The sequence below is a fragment of the Artemia franciscana genome, chromosome 2 (genome assembly GCF_032884065.1).
Source record: "Artemia franciscana chromosome 2, ASM3288406v1, whole genome shotgun sequence".
In the NCBI taxonomy this organism is placed as follows: Eukaryota; Metazoa; Arthropoda; class Branchiopoda; order Anostraca; family Artemiidae; genus Artemia; species Artemia franciscana.
Window position 1 is genome coordinate 52,036,672 of NC_088864.1, and position 18,130 is coordinate 52,054,801.

General features: G+C 35.4%; 1 protein-coding gene across 2 annotated transcripts in view; it reads left to right on the plus strand.

Annotated features, from left to right (window-relative positions):
* LOC136043441 (ragulator complex protein LAMTOR1-like) overlaps nucleotides 1-18,130 on the plus strand; it is a 54,576-nt gene that overhangs the window by 19,498 nt on the left and 16,948 nt on the right. The window contains exons 4-5 of one of the 2 annotated variants that reach the window (XM_065728361.1): nucleotides 5,676-5,883; nucleotides 6,519-6,684. In XM_065728361.1, the coding sequence (XP_065584433.1) occupies nucleotides 5,676-5,883; nucleotides 6,519-6,635 (325 nt within the window). In that variant the 3' untranslated portion in view covers nucleotides 6,636-6,684. The remainder of the gene's footprint in view (nucleotides 1-5,675; nucleotides 5,884-6,518; nucleotides 6,685-18,130) is intronic. The other variant, XM_065728370.1, reaches the window with a different exon arrangement.

Here is an 18,130-nt window from a genome sequence, read left to right on the forward strand (position 1 = left end):
AGCAAGTCTGCTTCCGCGTTGCTCTGGTAGTTCCTCGGCACGCTTTCTGTTCTTTCTTTCTCTATCAGCCTCAAGCCTGTTTCCTTGCTGTTCTTTTGATTCCTCGGCACGCTTTCTGTTCTTTCTTTCTCTATCAGCCTCAAGCCTGTTTCCTTGCTGTTCTTTTGATTCCTCGACACGCCTTCTTTTTTCACTTTCTCTTTTAGCAGCAAGTCTGCTTTCGCGTTGCTCTGGTAGTTCCTCGGCACGCTTTCTTTTCTGACTTTCTCTATCAGCAGCAAGTTTTTTGGCATAGACTCTTTGAGCATCTTCATCGGCTTTTGCCATGGTAAGTTCATCAGTCATTGTAAACTTAAACATTAATAGATTTCTACGTGAACATATGTCTTAAATATCTTGAATGACGTCACCGTCAAAGCAAAAATGACGACAACTAATTTCATGACGTCAGTCAACACAGAAACATGACGTCACCTGATCCACAGACAGACACACAGACAGACAACTTATTTTTATATATATAGATATATATATGTATATGTATATATATATATATATATATATATATATATATATATATATATATATATATATATATATATATATATATATATATGATGATGTCCAAGTGGACCTTAAATTAGATGTATTGCCTTTGTAAAATAATTTTTTTTTATTGGACCTTTAATTTTTGCCTTGGCTTGTCTTTTGTCATTATGAAAGACATATCGCCAAACCTTTGTTTCTTTTAATTGTTCAGGTGGTGGGACAAAAACTCCTTCTTTTGCCTCGGCTTGTCTTTTGTCATTATGAAAGGCATATCGCCGAATCTTTGTTTCTTTTAATTGTTCAGGAGGTGGGACAAAAACCTCTTTGTTTTACAATGATTTATCTAGTCCAAGTTTTTGATTTTCAAAGGTATGGTAGGCTTTGATAACCGTATCTTTGTCAAAATCAAAAACCCTATCATCATTGCTATTATTTTCATTTTGTTTGGTTTGTTTTACCTCAGCTTGTCTTTTGTCATTATGAAATACATATTGCCAAACCTTTGTTTTTTTTAACAAGGGTACGGTAGGCATTGATGATCTTATCTATATCAAAATCCCAAACCCAATCATCACCGCTATCATTTTCAATTTTGACACGTTTTGGTTCTTGCTGTCCAGGTTGATTTTCATTGACTTCCTCACATGTTTGGTGTCGTATGTCTTCTAACCGTGTATGTCTTTGCTTTTTATTCTCATTTTTGACACGCTGCCTCAGCCGCGGGTGTATTTGCTCTTAAATCTCATTTTTGACTCGCTCACTTGCTTGGTGTTGCATGTCTTCTATCCGCATGTGTCTTTGCTCTTAATTTTCTTCTTTTTTTTACATGCTCTCTTTGTCGTTTTCTCATATCCTCTAACCACTCGTATCTTTGCTATTCATTTTCATTTTTGATGCGTTTTTAGATTTTGATTACTTCAGACAATTTAGCAATGGCCTTTGCTTTAGCTGCCCGTATTGGTGTTGTCGCAATTGATGGACCAGGTTGTCGATTTTCACATCTTATCACGTTTGATAGCCATATTAGTTACGCGCCATTGTAGTTGTGTCCCTGTGTCCCACCTGTGAATAGAGAGATATATATATATATGTTTTTAACTTATGTAAAACATGCGAATATACAACATTCTTCGCTGTCCCATTGTCTATGCATATAAATAGATTGTCAGGTTTACTGACTCTTGAACATGCAACATATAATTGTCCATGGGAAAAACAATCCGTATTCAGATCTATACCTCATTATTCTAATGATGTGTCCCGGTGTCCCAGTTTGTAATTTCTCTTTGAGTGTCCCGGTCGTCATTTATATTTCCTGTGTCCCGGTCGTCATTTGTGTCCCGGTGTGCCGGTCTGTAATTTCTATTCGAACAATCGCCGTGTCCCGGTCGTCATTTATATATCCCGCCTGTGCCCCGGCGTCCCCGTTGTAGTTGTGTCCCTGTCGTCATTTATATTCCCTGTGTCCCGGTCGTGATTTGTGTCCGGGTGTCCCAGTCTGTAATTTCTCTTTGAGGTTCCCGGTCGTCATTTATATTCCCTGTGTCCCGGTCGTCATTTGTGTCCCAGTGTCCCGGTATGTAATTTCATCAGTTGACAAACATAACGTCAGTCGACAAACAACATCATGACGCATACAGCTCAATCCTAAAAATGACGTCAGTCGACAAACATGACGTCAGTCGACACACAAATATGACGTCACTCGACACACACACACACAACTTATTTATATATATATAGACTAGCTGTTGGGGTGGCGCTTCGCGCCACCCCAACACCTAGCTGGTGGGGGCGCTTCGCCCCCCCCAAGCCCCCCCGCGCGCGTAAGTCGTTACGCGCCATATTAGTTACGCGCCATTGTAGTTGTGTCCCTATGTCCCACCTGTGAATATAGATAGATATATATATATATATATATATATATATATATATATATATATATATATATATATATATATATATATATATATATATATATATATATATATATATATGTTTTTAACTACGTAAAACTTGCAAATATACAACATTCTTTGCTGTCCCATTGTCTGTGCATATAAATAGATTTTCAGGTTTACCGACTCTTGAACATGCAACATATAATGGTCCATGGGAAAACAATCCGTATTCAGATCTATACCTCATGATTCTAATGATTGCCCTTGAGCTTTGTTGATGGTGATTGCTAATCGACCATTCCCTGAGTCGCCATCGTCATTTATATATCCCCCTGTGCACCCCGGCGTCCCCTTTGTAGTTATGTCCCTGTGTCCCGGTCGTCATTTATATTCCCTGTGTCCCGGTCGTCATTTGTGTCCCGGTGTTCCAGTCTGTGATTTCTCTTTGAGTGTCCCGGGCGTCATTTATATTCCTTGTGTCCCGGTGTCCCGGTCGTCATTTATATCCCCCTGTGCCCCCCGGCGTCCCCATTGTAGTTGTGTCCCTGTGTCCCGGTCGTCATTTATATTCCCTGTGTCCCGGTCGTCATTTGTATCCCGGTGTCCCGGTCTGTATATACATTCGTTTTTTAGTTTTGTTTTTCTCCTTTATTTTTTTCCTTTTTTCTTTTTTTTCTTTTTTAGTTTATTTAGATTTTTAGATTTTTTAGTTTTTTTATTAGTTTTTAGTTTTTTTGTAGTTTTTACCATTTTTTTTAGTTTTTTTAGTTTTTTTTTTTACTTATGTCCTGGTCGTCATTTATACTCCCTGTGTCCCGGTCGTCATTTGTGTCTCGGTGCTTTGTTGATTGCTAATTTATATTATATTTATATTTTTTATATTTATTAATATTTTTTTAGTTTTCTTTTTCTCTTATTTTTCAGTTTTTTCCTTTTTTTTAGTTTTTTCTTTTTTAGTTTTTAGTTTTTTTTTGTTTTTTACCTTTTTTTAGTTTTTTTAGTTTTTTTAGTTTTTTAGCTTTTTTAGTTTTTTTATTAGTTTTTAGTTTTTTTTTTAGTTTTTGCCTTTTTTTAGTTTTTTCAGTTTTTTTTAGTTTTTAGTTTTTTACCTTTTTTTAGTTTTTTTTAGTTTTTTAGCTTTTTTACTTTTTTTCTTTTTAGTTTTTTTTGTAGTTTTTACCTTTTTTAGTTTTTTTTCTTCTTTTGTATTAGTGTGAAATAATTCAGACGTCATATGCGGCAAACACGACGTCACTCGACAGACAGACAGTTTTTTTAGTTTTTTTAGTTTTTTTTTTTTACTTATGTCCTGGTCGTCATTTATACTCCCTGTGTCCCGGTCGTCATTTGTGTCTCGGTGCTTTGTTGATTGCTAATTTATATTATATTTATATTTATATTTTTTATATTTATTAATACTTTTTTAGTTTTCTTTTTCTCTTATTTTTCAGTTTTTTCCTTTTTTTTAGTTTTTTCTTTTTTAGTTTTTAGTTTTTTTTGTTTTTTACCTTTTTTTAGTTTTTTTAGTTTTTTTAGTTTTTTAGCTTTTTTAGTTTTTTTATTAGTTTTTAGTTTTTTTTTTTAGTTTTTGCCTTTTTTTAGTTTTTTCAGTTTTTTTTAGTTTTTAGTTTTTTACCTTTTTTTAGTTTTTTTTAGTTTTTTAGCTTTTTTAGTTTTTTTTTCTTTTTAGTTTTTTTTGTAGTTTTTACCTTTTTTAGTTTTTTTTCTTCTTTTGTATTAGTGTGAAATAATTCAGACGTCATATGCGGACAAACACGACGTCACTCGACAGACAGACAGACAGACATAACCCACAAACAACTTATTTTTATATATATTTATTCATATTTTTTTAGTTTTCTTTATTTTTCTTTTATTTTTCAGTTTTTTTCCTTTTTTTAGTTTTTTTCTTTTTTAGTTTTTAGTTTTTTTTTAGTTTTTTACCTTTTTTTAGTTTTTTTTAGTTTTTTTTAGGTTTTTAGCTTTTTTAGTTTTTTTATTAGTTTTTATTTTTTTTGTAGTTTTTGCCTTTTTTTATTTTTTTCAGTTTTTTTTAGTTATTAGATTTTTACCTTTTTTTAGTTTTTTTTAGTTATTTAGCTTTTTTAGTTTTTTTTTCTTTTTAGTTTTTTTTGTAGTTTTTACCTTTTTTAGTTTTTTTCTTCTTTTGTATTAGTGTGAAATAATTCAGACGTCATATGCGGACAAACATGACGTCACCTGATCCACAGATCCACACACAGACAACTTATTTTTATATATATAGATAACTGACGCGTTGGATACTCAACAATCTTATTTATACTATGCATGACATCATATAAGAAAATCCTTAAATGATGTCATAAGAAATGCTTGTATGATGTATTAACATAGTACATGATGTCAAACAGTTTGTGGTAGCATACTGTAGTAAGGAGCGACCCGGCTCAATAGTAACCAAAACTCTAGAATACGTCCCCGTATTTTTCTTCTTTTTTCTTTCTTTCTGTTTTTGAGATAGTAACTTCAATTTCCAGTTTTGTCAGTTTTAAGTGTCTTTGTTCATTCAGAGAATTTTTTTCTTGGTTGACGAACTGATTCAAAATAAAACAGTTTCTGGGAAATCTTGTGTGTGGATGTTTGGGTGCATAAAATGGTGAAGACTACGGCACTAGACTTTACAGTCCCTACTGACAGTGTTGATCTCTGTTTCATGGCCCTTCAGCCAAGAGGTGCAATGGGGGCTGGGGTCAGCCATCTTCTGCTTTTGAGCACCCTTCCTGTTTACCTTCTCCAGATTTTTCCAGGTCCCATTTGGAGCTGGGTTGACTCCGGCTGAGCTAACGTAGTCACGCCGCTGACTGCTGTTCCAAACCAAATAACCGGTGACACCAGGACTCGAATCTCTGTCCTCACAGACAAAGGATTAGAAGTGTAGTGCGACAACCACTCGGCTAGGACGGGTGGTGCCCATTGAAAATTAAATTTGGGTGTGAATCTATAAGTTTTTGTATTTGTTTAAATTCCGCTTCAACGTTTGCCACAGTTCATACCAATTAATCTTAGCCAGCCTAGGTAACTTTTGATCAACCGGATCAACTAAAGTAAAAATAAAATTAGCAAATAAAATTGTATTATTCAATGTGAATAAGAATATTTTAATACAAGGGGGAAAATAGATTCTTCAGTTGTTTTTTACCTAATAAAGTACACCCGCCAAATTTACTTCTTTCTTGTATCTAGGAACGTTATAGATGTTGCAGCATTGGAAGTCCAGACATTGCAACACCAAGAGGTTCAAGAAAGGTCGCGACAGTATAATCAAAAACTTCAGGCGATAAGCAACAAAATGGTAGTGCCAAGTGTTCACAAAGAGGCCAGTATGATGGACATACCTAACCCCGAAGAAGTTCTTTCAAAGACACCTGTAAAAGAAGAAGACCGTCAAATGGTAAATCAACAATCAAATTTTCTTTGTTGGTACATATATACTAGTCAGGGAGCCACACGAGGGAAATGTTGATATTTAAGGTTTTGGGTGATCAGCAAGCAGCAGAAGGCTTGAGAATGCCATCTGACGTGATCGACATCCTAAATTCGAAAATCAACGTTATATTGTCTGCAAATGGGTGCTACATCCCCGTTTCCTCGAATTCCCTAAAAATCAATCTCAACTGACCAAAATTCTTTTAAAATCAATAGTAAAATTCGAAACTGGTCCAAAATTACTCAATTATAGGTTATTTTAAAGAAAACTGAATGAACTTTAATATTCTTTTTCTGAAAACGTCTTATCTTTTGTTGTTCAATTGTAATCTTTAAAAATAGAATAGAAAGATGACATAATTTATAGCGTTATGGGAATAATCTTGATTCATCTTGAAAATTTGTCTGCATAATGTGTAATTTTTACTAATGGATTTGGTACGAAATCCATAGTTCTACAAAATGTGTGATCTAGAAATTCTCTTGCTCATTTATTTTTTTAAATTTAAGCAAAGAAGGAGAGTGACCCAATTTTTAGCTCCGATAACAAGAGGTTCTGTGTTTACTTGTTTATTCTTAGTCATTTTTTATGTCCTGTAGTGGCGGAGTGGGTTTGACCCCAGCTTGGTAATACCCAGGTTCGACCCAGGGATTGAACCTTGCTGTAGCAACACGCTGCAGGGCCCGGAATCTGATTCCGATGATGAGATTATGTGAAAGCGTCTGCATGTTAATCCAACTAAGAAGAAGAAGAAGTTAACTGAAGGTAAGTTTTATGTGTGATAATTATGAAATATTCATCACTTAAAGTGTAAAAGATTTTGATCTGTCCTTCTCTGTTTATTTTTGCAACCATTCGCATCCATAAGATAACTCAGGGCTACAACTTCTTCTCTTTTATTGGGTTTTGCTCATTAATATTTTTCCATATCCTCTTATCCAGTCTCGTTACTCTAAAATCTTACCCCTTTTCTGCTTTTTATGGAATTGAAGGGACTCTTAACCGTATTTTTAGTTGCCAACCTCGGAACCAGTTGATTTTTGGGTTAATTTGGAATCTTAGACCATAATGAGATAGATAGATATTAACATTCCGTTAGATATAGAGTTCAATTCTGTGTCCAATTATAATAAATATTTCCTCTGTAAATTGGCAAATTTGAATAAGTAGCAGATTTGAAAATATTTAAGCCTGTTTTCAGTGTGCCGGTCACTGCTGACTGGCGACATGCAACTTGTAAATTGAAATGGCATCCAACCTATCCATGGGTGCCCATATGCGGGGGAGGCAGTGGGGGTCCCAGCCCCCCTTGCTGAATGATACTGCCTTATATTTTTGTTTCGAGATTTCTATTATACAGCAATGGAAGTGCCGATTAGACCTGGTAAGCCCCCACCCCTCTAAAATTCAGAGTATGGGTGCCCATGAAGCTGTCACTGACAACTGGTCATAGGTTTTACTGATTTTTGAAAATGCAGCTACTGTTAATTGCTACAATTTTAATTGCCAGTCACTTCCCCAAAGCCGTTGTTTTTTGTATTGTTTTCTTGCTTTGTAAATTGCCAGATGCATATTTTTTTTTTTTTTTTTTTTTTTTTTTTTTTTTTTTTTTTTGGTAGTTAACCTTGTTGTAACTTTTAAGCGATAATCAAGCAACCGTTGGCAGCTGGTCAGAGGTAATTGGCCACTCATATTTGAAAATGCAACTAACCATGCAGGGATACCAGCCCATGGACAAGTTCTTATATCTAAATTCAAGAATTTGTATGGAATGAGGGGGATGTTGGCAAAAAAAGTAAACTCTTATCTCAAGTATTTCTCTTTGGATCTAAGAATGTCACTAACCCTTTTTTTGGGATGAAACTACCGAAGTTTGAGAACAAGATCAAATCATGCAAATAATTTTAAAGTAAAGAAAGAAAAAAGGTTTGAAGTGGAGAGACATTCCAATTATGAAGAGAACTAAAAAATAGAAATATATCACTAATAAGTGCATTATTTTGCTATATTTAATTTTAGTTCCCCAATCTAGAAATATTGTGCTAATGAGGGTCTGAGTCTTCAAAAATTCAGAATTATGGAATGTGATTCTGCTTTCTTTTTTCTTTTTTTTATGAAGGGACTGGAAGAGTCCAAAAAAGCATTTTCTGGTGTCTAGAAATGCCTTAACTTGAACAGTTATCATTAAGTTCTGTGTTTGCTTATGTGTGGGACATCACAGTGGGTATCATATCATGATTGCTTTTTAATTCATTGTTAGAAATTTTTCTTTGACGTTAGGAGGGTTTCTTAAATGCAAGTAAGTTTTTTTTTTCAGCACTGTTTACTTTTCTATAACAATGACTATGTAAGATTATCAAGTTCCTCACTGATTCACTCTTTCAGATGGATAAACTACATAGAAAGGTTGGATTTTTCGAAAGTCCATGAAAAATAAGGAAATCAGATTTTTCTTTGTGCTTTCTTTACCAAGATGAAAGAAAAGAAAATATGTTATTCATTAAGAGCTCTAAGAAGCTACTGGACTGTAGTAGGAAATAACTGGAGATACCAAATACAAAAGATTGCTGACTGAAGCATCAAAAGAGAGCTTTTTGTTGAAGAATCTAAAATGGCTTAGTAGCTGTCACCGCCAGCTTATGTATTCCCTCAGCAAAGAATCTTCTGTTCTAGAGCAATCTACAAGCTTTAGAAATGTCAACACTATCAGAAAAATGCTCGTTCAGAAATTGCAGCTGTTTTCTTGTCATTCAAAACTTGTTTTTGTTTTAATTTAAATCAGGAATAATAAAAAAACCTCGTTTAAGCTTATCAATGTAGAAACCTTTTCCCGCAAATCTCCTTTTGAGTACACGGCTAGAAGTATTCTGCAGAGCTGACGAAAAATACAACAAAAACTGTATTGACAAATTTATTGCTACAAAGCCAAATTGTGGTAATTGGGCTTATTTGAACAAAACACTAAACCAGTTCCTAGTGGGGATTTAGTTTTTGTTCAAGGAAGGAAGAATATGCCATATTTCAGATTTGAAAGAAAGGTTTTGATGGAAAATGGGCTTGTTTGGCAGAAGCATAGAGTGTTTTGGCTTAAGAGAAATTTAAAGATATTTTGGAAACCAGCTTACTAAGTTTGTTGACTGTCAAAAAGACACATTTTATTATCTAAAAGGAATAGTTTCTCCTGGGCTTATGGTTGTGCAAGTGGAGGCAATGATTAGAGAATCTGAATACAGTAAAATTCTAATGGGCTCAGATGATGCTGATTGTGACTAATCAATTTGATAAGCCCGGATGTACTCGGACAATCCCCTGAACTATGACGAACTTGGTGGAAGTTCGAATTTTAGTATGCAAAATGATGACAAAGAAAATGAACATTGAACTCCACCAATGTTTTTGATTCAGGGCCAAAAAGTTCTCGTCCAAGAGATGAGTGTCAATTTGAGATGAAGAAAAGAAAAGTTTCTTTTATTCAATTATTAAAGCCGACTTAATTGGTAGAAAATGTGAAGAAGTTCAGAGAAAGCAAAGGTAGCATTGATGTAACCTATAACCAGCAGATAGTCTAGTTCCACCTTTGCTCTATAACATAATTGCATTTTGGCTAGTGGCGTCAGATCCTCTTGTATACTGTGATACTGATTACAGTCGTGATGAATATACGAGAGAACGAATATACATGGATGAATATATATATATATATATATATATATATATATATATATATATATATATATATATATATGGACGAATATACATCTTGAATTTAACCCAATGCATTTTTTTAGTGCCAGGGGCTTGCAGCTCCAAAATATGTTGCACTCTCTGTTCATTGGCTCTACAAGTCCACAGGCAAAGTACTTCTAAATAGGCTGCACTGTGCAGTAGGCTTTACGACCTTGCCGAGGATGCTGACCAGCAAAGCTGTTTCTATTGAAGAGATAATAAACCAAGACGAAATCTACATTACAAATGAATTCAAGAAAGACCAGTTTGTACATTTTACATTAGACAACCTTGATTTCCATTTCGTTTCATTTTCTTAATTTCATTTGCCACCGTCTGACGCTGCCTTTGAGTGCCATGCTAAGCGTGCTTACCTCCAGCTAGACATTTTTTACAAGTGAGTCGACCAAAGCGTCAGTTTTAAATCCCTTAGAGTTTGGCTGAACTTTCCAGGACAGTGAGATTAGGCCAGTTGTGCCCACCCATAAATCATTCCTAAATGGTATGACCCCTGAATACTGCTCGTGCAAGTGCTGTACAAAACATTACTCCTCTACTGGAATTGGACCATCTGATTTGCTTTGTGACTGTTTTGGGAAATGTTTGATTGGTTTTTATCATGCTCTATAATTCGGGGTCGGGTTGAAAAAATTCATATAATGAACTAGCATCTTTTCAAAATGTGTTTGTTAATAAATACATTGCCCTAAATAACTAACGGTTGCTATTAGAAGTAGTCCGAGAGTATCTTTCCATTACTAGCCAAATACTGGAATCGATGGCTTCGATTACAATAGGCTGTCTGATCATTGTTGAAACTTTTTGCAAGACGTATTATTTAAAAGAAAAAAAAATTGCTTTTCTTCAAATTTCTAAGACTGGCATCCAAAGTGGAAGGCTTTTGGGGCTGGTAGCCCTTGTCTTATATAGCATAATTTCTATTCATTTTAAGCTTCTGCTTATTTCTGAAATAGCATTCATTCCGTTAATATTTCGTACTGAGGGAGTTATCATTGAGAAAAACTGGTTTCTTGTTATAGCGTCTGTACATGTTAATGGACACTTGTGAACTTTGTTAATTGAACTTTGAAATGAGATTACTTTCTGTATTGATCAGAAGTGAAACAAGACAGTTCAACTGATTTTGATTTACTATATGAGGATTGCTGATTGCCTTCAATTTCTAATAACCACTGTAGCCGTGAGCCTGCCCGCTTAGTTGATTTTGTATTTGTCGTCATAGTCTAAGAAATGTCAAAATTCAAGCAGTTTCAGCTTGCGATGGCCAATTTCCAGGGGTTTCTGCTATGACCTGTTTGGATTATTCAAGTAACAAGTAACCTGTTTGGATTATTCATTCCCTATGAGGATAATCACCGTGATGCATCTAAGAAAACTGAAAAGAATGTTGAAAATATTTTAAAGAGGTCATGCAAAACCTATTTGTTTATAAAACAAGTTCCAAAAGCTACGCATCCCTAACAGGAATTTCTTCTGAGTCTTCTAGCCGAAGTTTACTTGCAAAGATCGTCGCAACTGAGGAGGAAATTGAGGATATGTGTGGGAAGGACCAACTGTCCAAAAATTCTGTTGCTACTATTGTGAGTGAAATATATTCGTCAGTGTTTCTTGAATTTAATCCCAAGCTTGAACAATTATCGGTATCTATAAAGAATCTTAAGCCCTAATTGAAAATTTAGATATTATCACCGTAGTATTTGCTTAACACCGTAGTGTTAAGCAAATCACAAATGGATGGTTTTAAATTTTCATATCTGAATCTCTTACAAAGCGCCGTCGTTATATTTGAGTGCGGCGAGAGATAAGTCCGGTGTTAAATATGTATGGTCCGATCAGAGTCAGATACTCGCAAAGCTTCCAGATGAGCGGTTTGCACGTCGAATTAACTCCCTTTCAGATTGAATTTAAATGTTGTGTTTGAGTAATCTCATCCCGTATATCCTTTTTCTTCATCTCCACTTCTTTTTTTTTGTATCTTTTGTGATAATGTCGTGTTTGCTTTCGTTAAAGAAGTGTTTTGTTCTTTTTTTGCTTTATTTCCAGTTTGTCGTTTTTTTGTGTGCATAAATATTTTCTTGTTTGATCGTGGAGGAAGTATGTCTTATGGTTATTTTCTACTCTTCAGATTGTCAAGTTGCTGTCCATATTCAATTACAAGGGCTCAGGCTATTCCACTGTTTCATAAAACTGGGTTGTCTACTCTAGAACGAAATCAGCTTGATTTTGAAGGCTTATTAAATAACACAATTGGGAGTAATGATAATTTGAATGACTCAACTTGTTTTTCTCATTTAAATACCAATTATGTAACAGATTCTGGGTGTGCTAAGTGGAGTGGAGGGGGGGGGGGCTCTTCGTGCTTCAATTAGTTACTCAGGGGCTGACCTCTTGTTCTGACCAACCTAAAATTCTGATGGATGATTTGCAGCCACATGTTCTTGGTCTGTGTGAAACTTTTTTGGATGGTTCCAATAATTCACTTTAATTTTCATGGTAATTTTTCTGAACGACTGAACCGGATTCAGATAGGAAAATGAGGTCTTGCTCTTTATGTGTCAGATACATTTTCCTATTCGATTCATAGAGATCATTCTCGGAACAAAGGAGTTTTTGGAATCACTGTTTGTTGAAACTTCAGTCTGAGGAAAAAAGTTGGTTATTGTTGAGGTTTATCTTAGCAGTTCTATTCCAGATTTCTTAAATATTCTTAATGGAACAAAGGAATTGGTCCAAAATCAGCCATGTAATAGGGTGGTCATGGGTGATTTAAACTTAAATCTTTTGGATGATTCCTTTGTCTCTTTAGACTTTCTCTCTGTAATGCTTTCTTATGGTATGCTGCAAACGACGCTTATACCTACTAAAGTAACTGAGATAATAGTCACTCTAATTGATAATATATTTTTTTCTATCCTAATTAATAGTAGCTGTGTCTTGGTAAGCGGCATTCCAGACCACTTTCCTAATTTTCGAAGTGAGTCTGTGTCTAGTAGAACGCATTGTGAAAAAATCTTACTTATCAATTCTCCGAAAAGTACCTGCAAACTCTTAAAACTACTTTTGTCTTAACAAGTGTGGGATAAATTTGAATCTATATCAGTTTTTTTTATTGTTTTTATTTATTTTATGATTCAGTGAAGACTACAATACTTCAAACATTCAACTCCTTATCTTTGCCCCGTCTGCCAAAAAATCGGAGCCTTTAAGCCCTTGGATGACTCCCGGTTTACTCAAAAGTTGGAGAAGAAACAGTTATTTTTGAAAAAAGTAGAAAGTTTCTTCTCTAGTTCATCACCTGGATGAATACAAGAGCTTGAATGAATACATTCAACTCCTTATCTTTGCCCCGTCTGCCAAAAAGTCGGAGCCTTTAAGCCCTTGGATCACTCCCGGTTTACTCAAAAGTTGGAGAAGAAACAGTTATTTTTGAAAAAAGTAGAAAGTTTCTTCTCTAGTTCATCACCTGGATGAATACAAGAGCTATAGGAACGTAATGGAATCAATTATTCGCCGTGCTAATTCTGATTTGTATTTTAAGAAGTTTTCTGTTTATGGAAAAGATGTTAGGAAAACCTGGAAACTTATTAATTCAGTTCTCAAGCCTTTCTCTCCCAAATCAGCTTTTCCAGTAAGTTTTGATCAACCGCCAGGTGATATCAGGCAGAAATGTTGTAGAAAGTCAACTTGTCTCTTATTTCTCTGCTGTTGGAAAAACAACTGTAGAGACTATTTTCCCAGCACCTTGTGATCCGGATTACAAGTTCTATTTAGACAAGGTTTGTCTAAAATCAATGGAACTTGAGCCCATAAGTGAGTCCGAAATTTGTAGGATTGTCTTTTCCCAACAATGTACTTCGTCGTCAGGCCCAGATGATGTTCCTACTAAGGTTATCAAGTTCATTTTACCAGCAATTGTCTCACCCTTATTCTTTCATCAACCCTTAAAAATGCAAGAGTTATAGTCCTATTTAAAGGTGGCTCAAGGAGCGATCTTTCGAACTATAAACCAATCTCTCTCCTGTCAGTATTCTGCAAGATTTTTGAAAAGGCCATGTTATCAAGGCTCAAAAAGCTCCTTGGTGCTAAACAGTTTCTTCATAATTTTCGATTTGGGTTTCGTACCATTCACTCAACTGAGCATGCGTGTGTTTCGCTCCTTAGTTTCATTCACTCAGCCTTAGGCTCTGGTTTATACCCAGCTGCTCTTTTTTGGACGTAAAAAAGGCCTTTGATGCCATAACACAATATATTCTTCTAGTAAGACCTGGCTATATTAGAGTACGAGGAATCGCTCATTCTTGGGTTCCATTCGTATCTGTCGGATAGGAAGGTATTTATTGGCGAGAACCCTATAAATATATTTAAGGGTGAAAATGCAGTCCCTTAAGGATCCATTCTCGGCCCATTTTTTTTTTTTGTTTTATTTATATCAACGATTTCTTTTATGCAATGAAAATCTGTGTTCCAATTTTTGTTGCAGTTTGAGTCAACGCGCCCGTGTTGGTAAGCCCAGGTTCCATTCAAACTCCAATGAGAGCCTAGTTGCCTTCGCTGGTGACAGTAAAGTAGCTACGGTGGGATTTGATCAAGTTTCACCGAAGAAAAATCTTCTTTCTCTATTTGAGAGACCTGTTTCCAAGTCTAAGTTTTTTTTGTTTGTTTTTTAAGAATCTCCAAAACGTTTCTGAGTATTCGCATGATAACTCAGTCGCGTTCTGCGACTGAAGGATGACAGATTTCCAAAGATTGTCTTTTTCGTCCAGCCGTCTGGGGTTAAACGGAAAGCAGGTCGCCCGCGATTGGGATCGTGATGGGAATTTCCTGGGAGAGTGTAAAGAGGGAGGCGTTGCATAGATTAATATGGAGGAGGAGCGTGCGATGCTGTGTTGGCCTCAGGTGGCTTGGTTTTGCTGTGAGTCGTTAGTAGTAATAGTAAATGTCGATCAGATGTCTTAATTTTGATCAGATTTTCTCAATTTCCAATCAAATGAGCATCCTTTGAAGTCTCTGTGACCATGAGGGAGAGGTTGAGAAGGGGGAGGCCCCCCTCATATCTATATGTATAAAAATAAGTTGTCTGTGTGTGTGTGTGTCTGTCGAGTGACGTCATGTTTGTGTGTCGACTGACGTCATGTTTTCGACTGACGAAATTACAGACATCGGGACACAAATGACGACCGGGACACCAGCACATAGGGAATATAAATGACGACACTCAAAGAGAAAGCGACAGGGACACAAGGAATGTTCGATTAGCAATCACCATCAACAAAGCACCGGGACACAAATGACGATCGGGACACAGGGAGTATAAATGACGACCAGGACATAAGTAAAAAAAAAACTAAAAAAAAAGGTAAAAACTAAAAAGAAAAAAAAACTAAAAACTAATAAAAAAAAACTAAAAAAGCTAAAAAACTAAAAAAAACTAAAAAAGAAAAAAAAAGGAAAAAAATGAAAAATAAAGGAGAAAAACAAAACTAAAAAAACGAATGTATATACAGACCGGGACACCGGGATACAAATGACGACCGGGACACAGGGAATATAAATGACGACCGAACTAATATGGCGCGTAACGACTTACGCGCGCGGGGGGCTTGGGGGGGGGTGGCACGAAGCGCCCCACCAACTAGGTGTTGGGGTGGCGCGAAGCGCCACCCCAACAGCTAGTACGGAATAAATTTTGCCCTTCAATCTTTTTTGAAGAAAAAAAAGGGTTTTATTAAAAGAAGTAAACACATTAACAATGTTACTCTTTAATCTTACTCTTTACGTTTAATATTACCCTTTACTTTGATATTAGCGGTTTAGACCAGAAATATTCCTAAAAAACTAAGAGGAATTATGAATAAATATCCAGGGAGAGCGTAAAGAGGGTGGCTTAGTATGGATTAGGAAGGAGAAGGATAGTGTGTAGCTGTGTTGCCTCAAGCAGCTTGGTTCTGCAATGAGTTGTTAGTAGAAATAGTAAATGTTGATCAGATGTCCTAATTATTATCAGATTTCCTCAATTTCCAATCAAATGAGCATCCTTTGAAGTTTCTACGACCATGAGGGAGAGGTTGAGGAGGGGGAAGCCCCCCTCACAGACGAATAAATTTTGTCCTTTCTTCTTTTTTGAAGAAAAAAGGTTTTTATTAAAAGAGGTAAACACATTAACAATGTTCCTCTTAATATTACTCTTTACATTCATTTTAGTGGTGCAGACCAGAAATATTCCCAAAAACCAAGAGGAATTATGTATCAATTTCCACCTCCCCTTCCTTAGATCGAATTATGTATTTATTTTGAACGCTCAATGAATAGTGATGGATCAATCCATTCGACACGCCCCTAAGGGGTATACAATTGGTGCTACTAGTCCCTCAAGGGGCTATTACGCGTACTTAGGTCTTACGCAATACTACAACGCACCTGTAACGGTATAGTAACCTTGATTGTTGCATAAAAGGGTCTGTTTACTATTGGTTGTTACGGAATAGGGTTTATCTACCTTGTATGCTAGGTAATAGGGGAGAGGGTACTTCAGGATTTATGTGGCTGTTACGTAATAGGATTTGTTTACATTGTATCTTACGTAACAGGGTTTGTTTGCTTATGCAAATGATCTGCAACGGTATAGTACACCTATTTGTTGCGCAATAGGGTTTGTTTATATAAGCAAATTATTTCTTACGTAATAGGGTTTGTTTACATATGCAAATGAACGTAAGCGTAGACATTACATCATAGTTTCTTTGATTGTTTAAAAACTCCGTGAGGGCCAGGATAAAACCTTCAGGAGCCGTCAAGTAAGGACTTGCCCAGATTGATCATGTTCCAATATTTACAGGTGAAGATGACGTAATCTTGCGTGCCTTGTTTTGGTTCCGTTGAACCTTTATAATTCGGCAAAGACTGGTTTTGAAGGTCAACGACACATAACATGTTAGATCTTAGGGTTCACTCACCTCAGTATTGAAAAAGAGTTCAGTGGTGTTGAGGATACTATTCTTTAGAAATGGCTTCTTTTTCTCTATTGTATATATTTAAGGCACTAGCAATGGCGAAATGAAACCTAGAGTGCCTAACGTAGCGGTAGAAATTACAAAGGGTTGTCGGCTAACACTAGAATAGGACGAGATAATTGCAGGAAATGTAATATCATTTAGCAAATTCAAGTCGGAAGAATAGTTATGCTTTGCAGCAAAAGTAAATATAAGGCATATACAAAGATTACAAAACGGATTAAATGCATTGTGAAATATATTGACGACAACGATCTGTATCAATGTATGAAAAAGGAGTAAGTTTGTTACTAGCGAGAAAGAATCCTTTTCAGTCTATAACCGATAGTGAGAGTATCAGGATTAAAAATAACTGGGTTTGAGAACCAAAGAATCATATGGAATCTAGTGACTTTCGAAAATGTTCGATTCTAGATGATGATTTTCTAGATATATTTTTGTAAAGAATGCTTAACGATAATGCTTAACGTTGATATAATGAGAGTTGGTTGCCCATATTCGTTTACTCAATTTATTGATATATTAATTGAAACAAAAAAATGATGTTGTGGTTACCACTACCTAGACAACCATTTTGCATGGCAACTACAAATAATTCGATATTTTAAATCCTTTCCAAAGAGATTTTGTGACGTCACTTGATTACCCCTCCTCCTAGAAGACATTCATTTTATTGATTGCGAGTCATTTTCTTTTTGACAGTGAGAAAGCAACATTGAAAAATGTTTTACTCATGTCCATTATGCTTGTAAAAAACTGTATTCATAATTGTACTATTGTTGATGACTATAATGAAAAGTGTAGATTGTGCAATCCGCTTAAATTCCATCGAGGATACGCAGCGCAAATTAAAGTGTGCAATTCCTTTCTTGAGGATGTTTGTGACTCGCACTAGAAGTTTCCTATGTTCCAATTGCCACTATGATAAATGTGATCAATGGGAAATACATACCCTGGTATGATTCCAAAAAAAAATAGACGTGATTTCAGTTTATTTTTAAGAGACTGGCATCGTCTGGTTTTAAATTGTCTTGGGAGGAAGAACCTTGTGTACACTTCAATTGCTGGAATAATTAGAGACCCTGGTTTTTACGACATCGCTGTGAAGGTATCGGCTACTATGATTGTAAACCTACCGATTTTTATTTGGCCGTTACAGAAAGTGATTCTTCATATCAAAATTTTATGTACGACATTGTTTCAAATAAGCAAATTGAAACAGGTGAATTTTATAATATGAATAAGAATAGTATTATTGACTTCACGAAGAGATATAATAAAAATGAAGTTCCATAATATTGTGGAAAATGTTACTCTGACTTTGCATGCCAAGATAAATAATAATAATAATAATTTATTTATAACCCACAAAGTACATTAAACTGTGGAGTAAACACACAAAAAAAGAAAAAACAAGACAAAAAACATAACAACATAAATAACATAGCAGCATA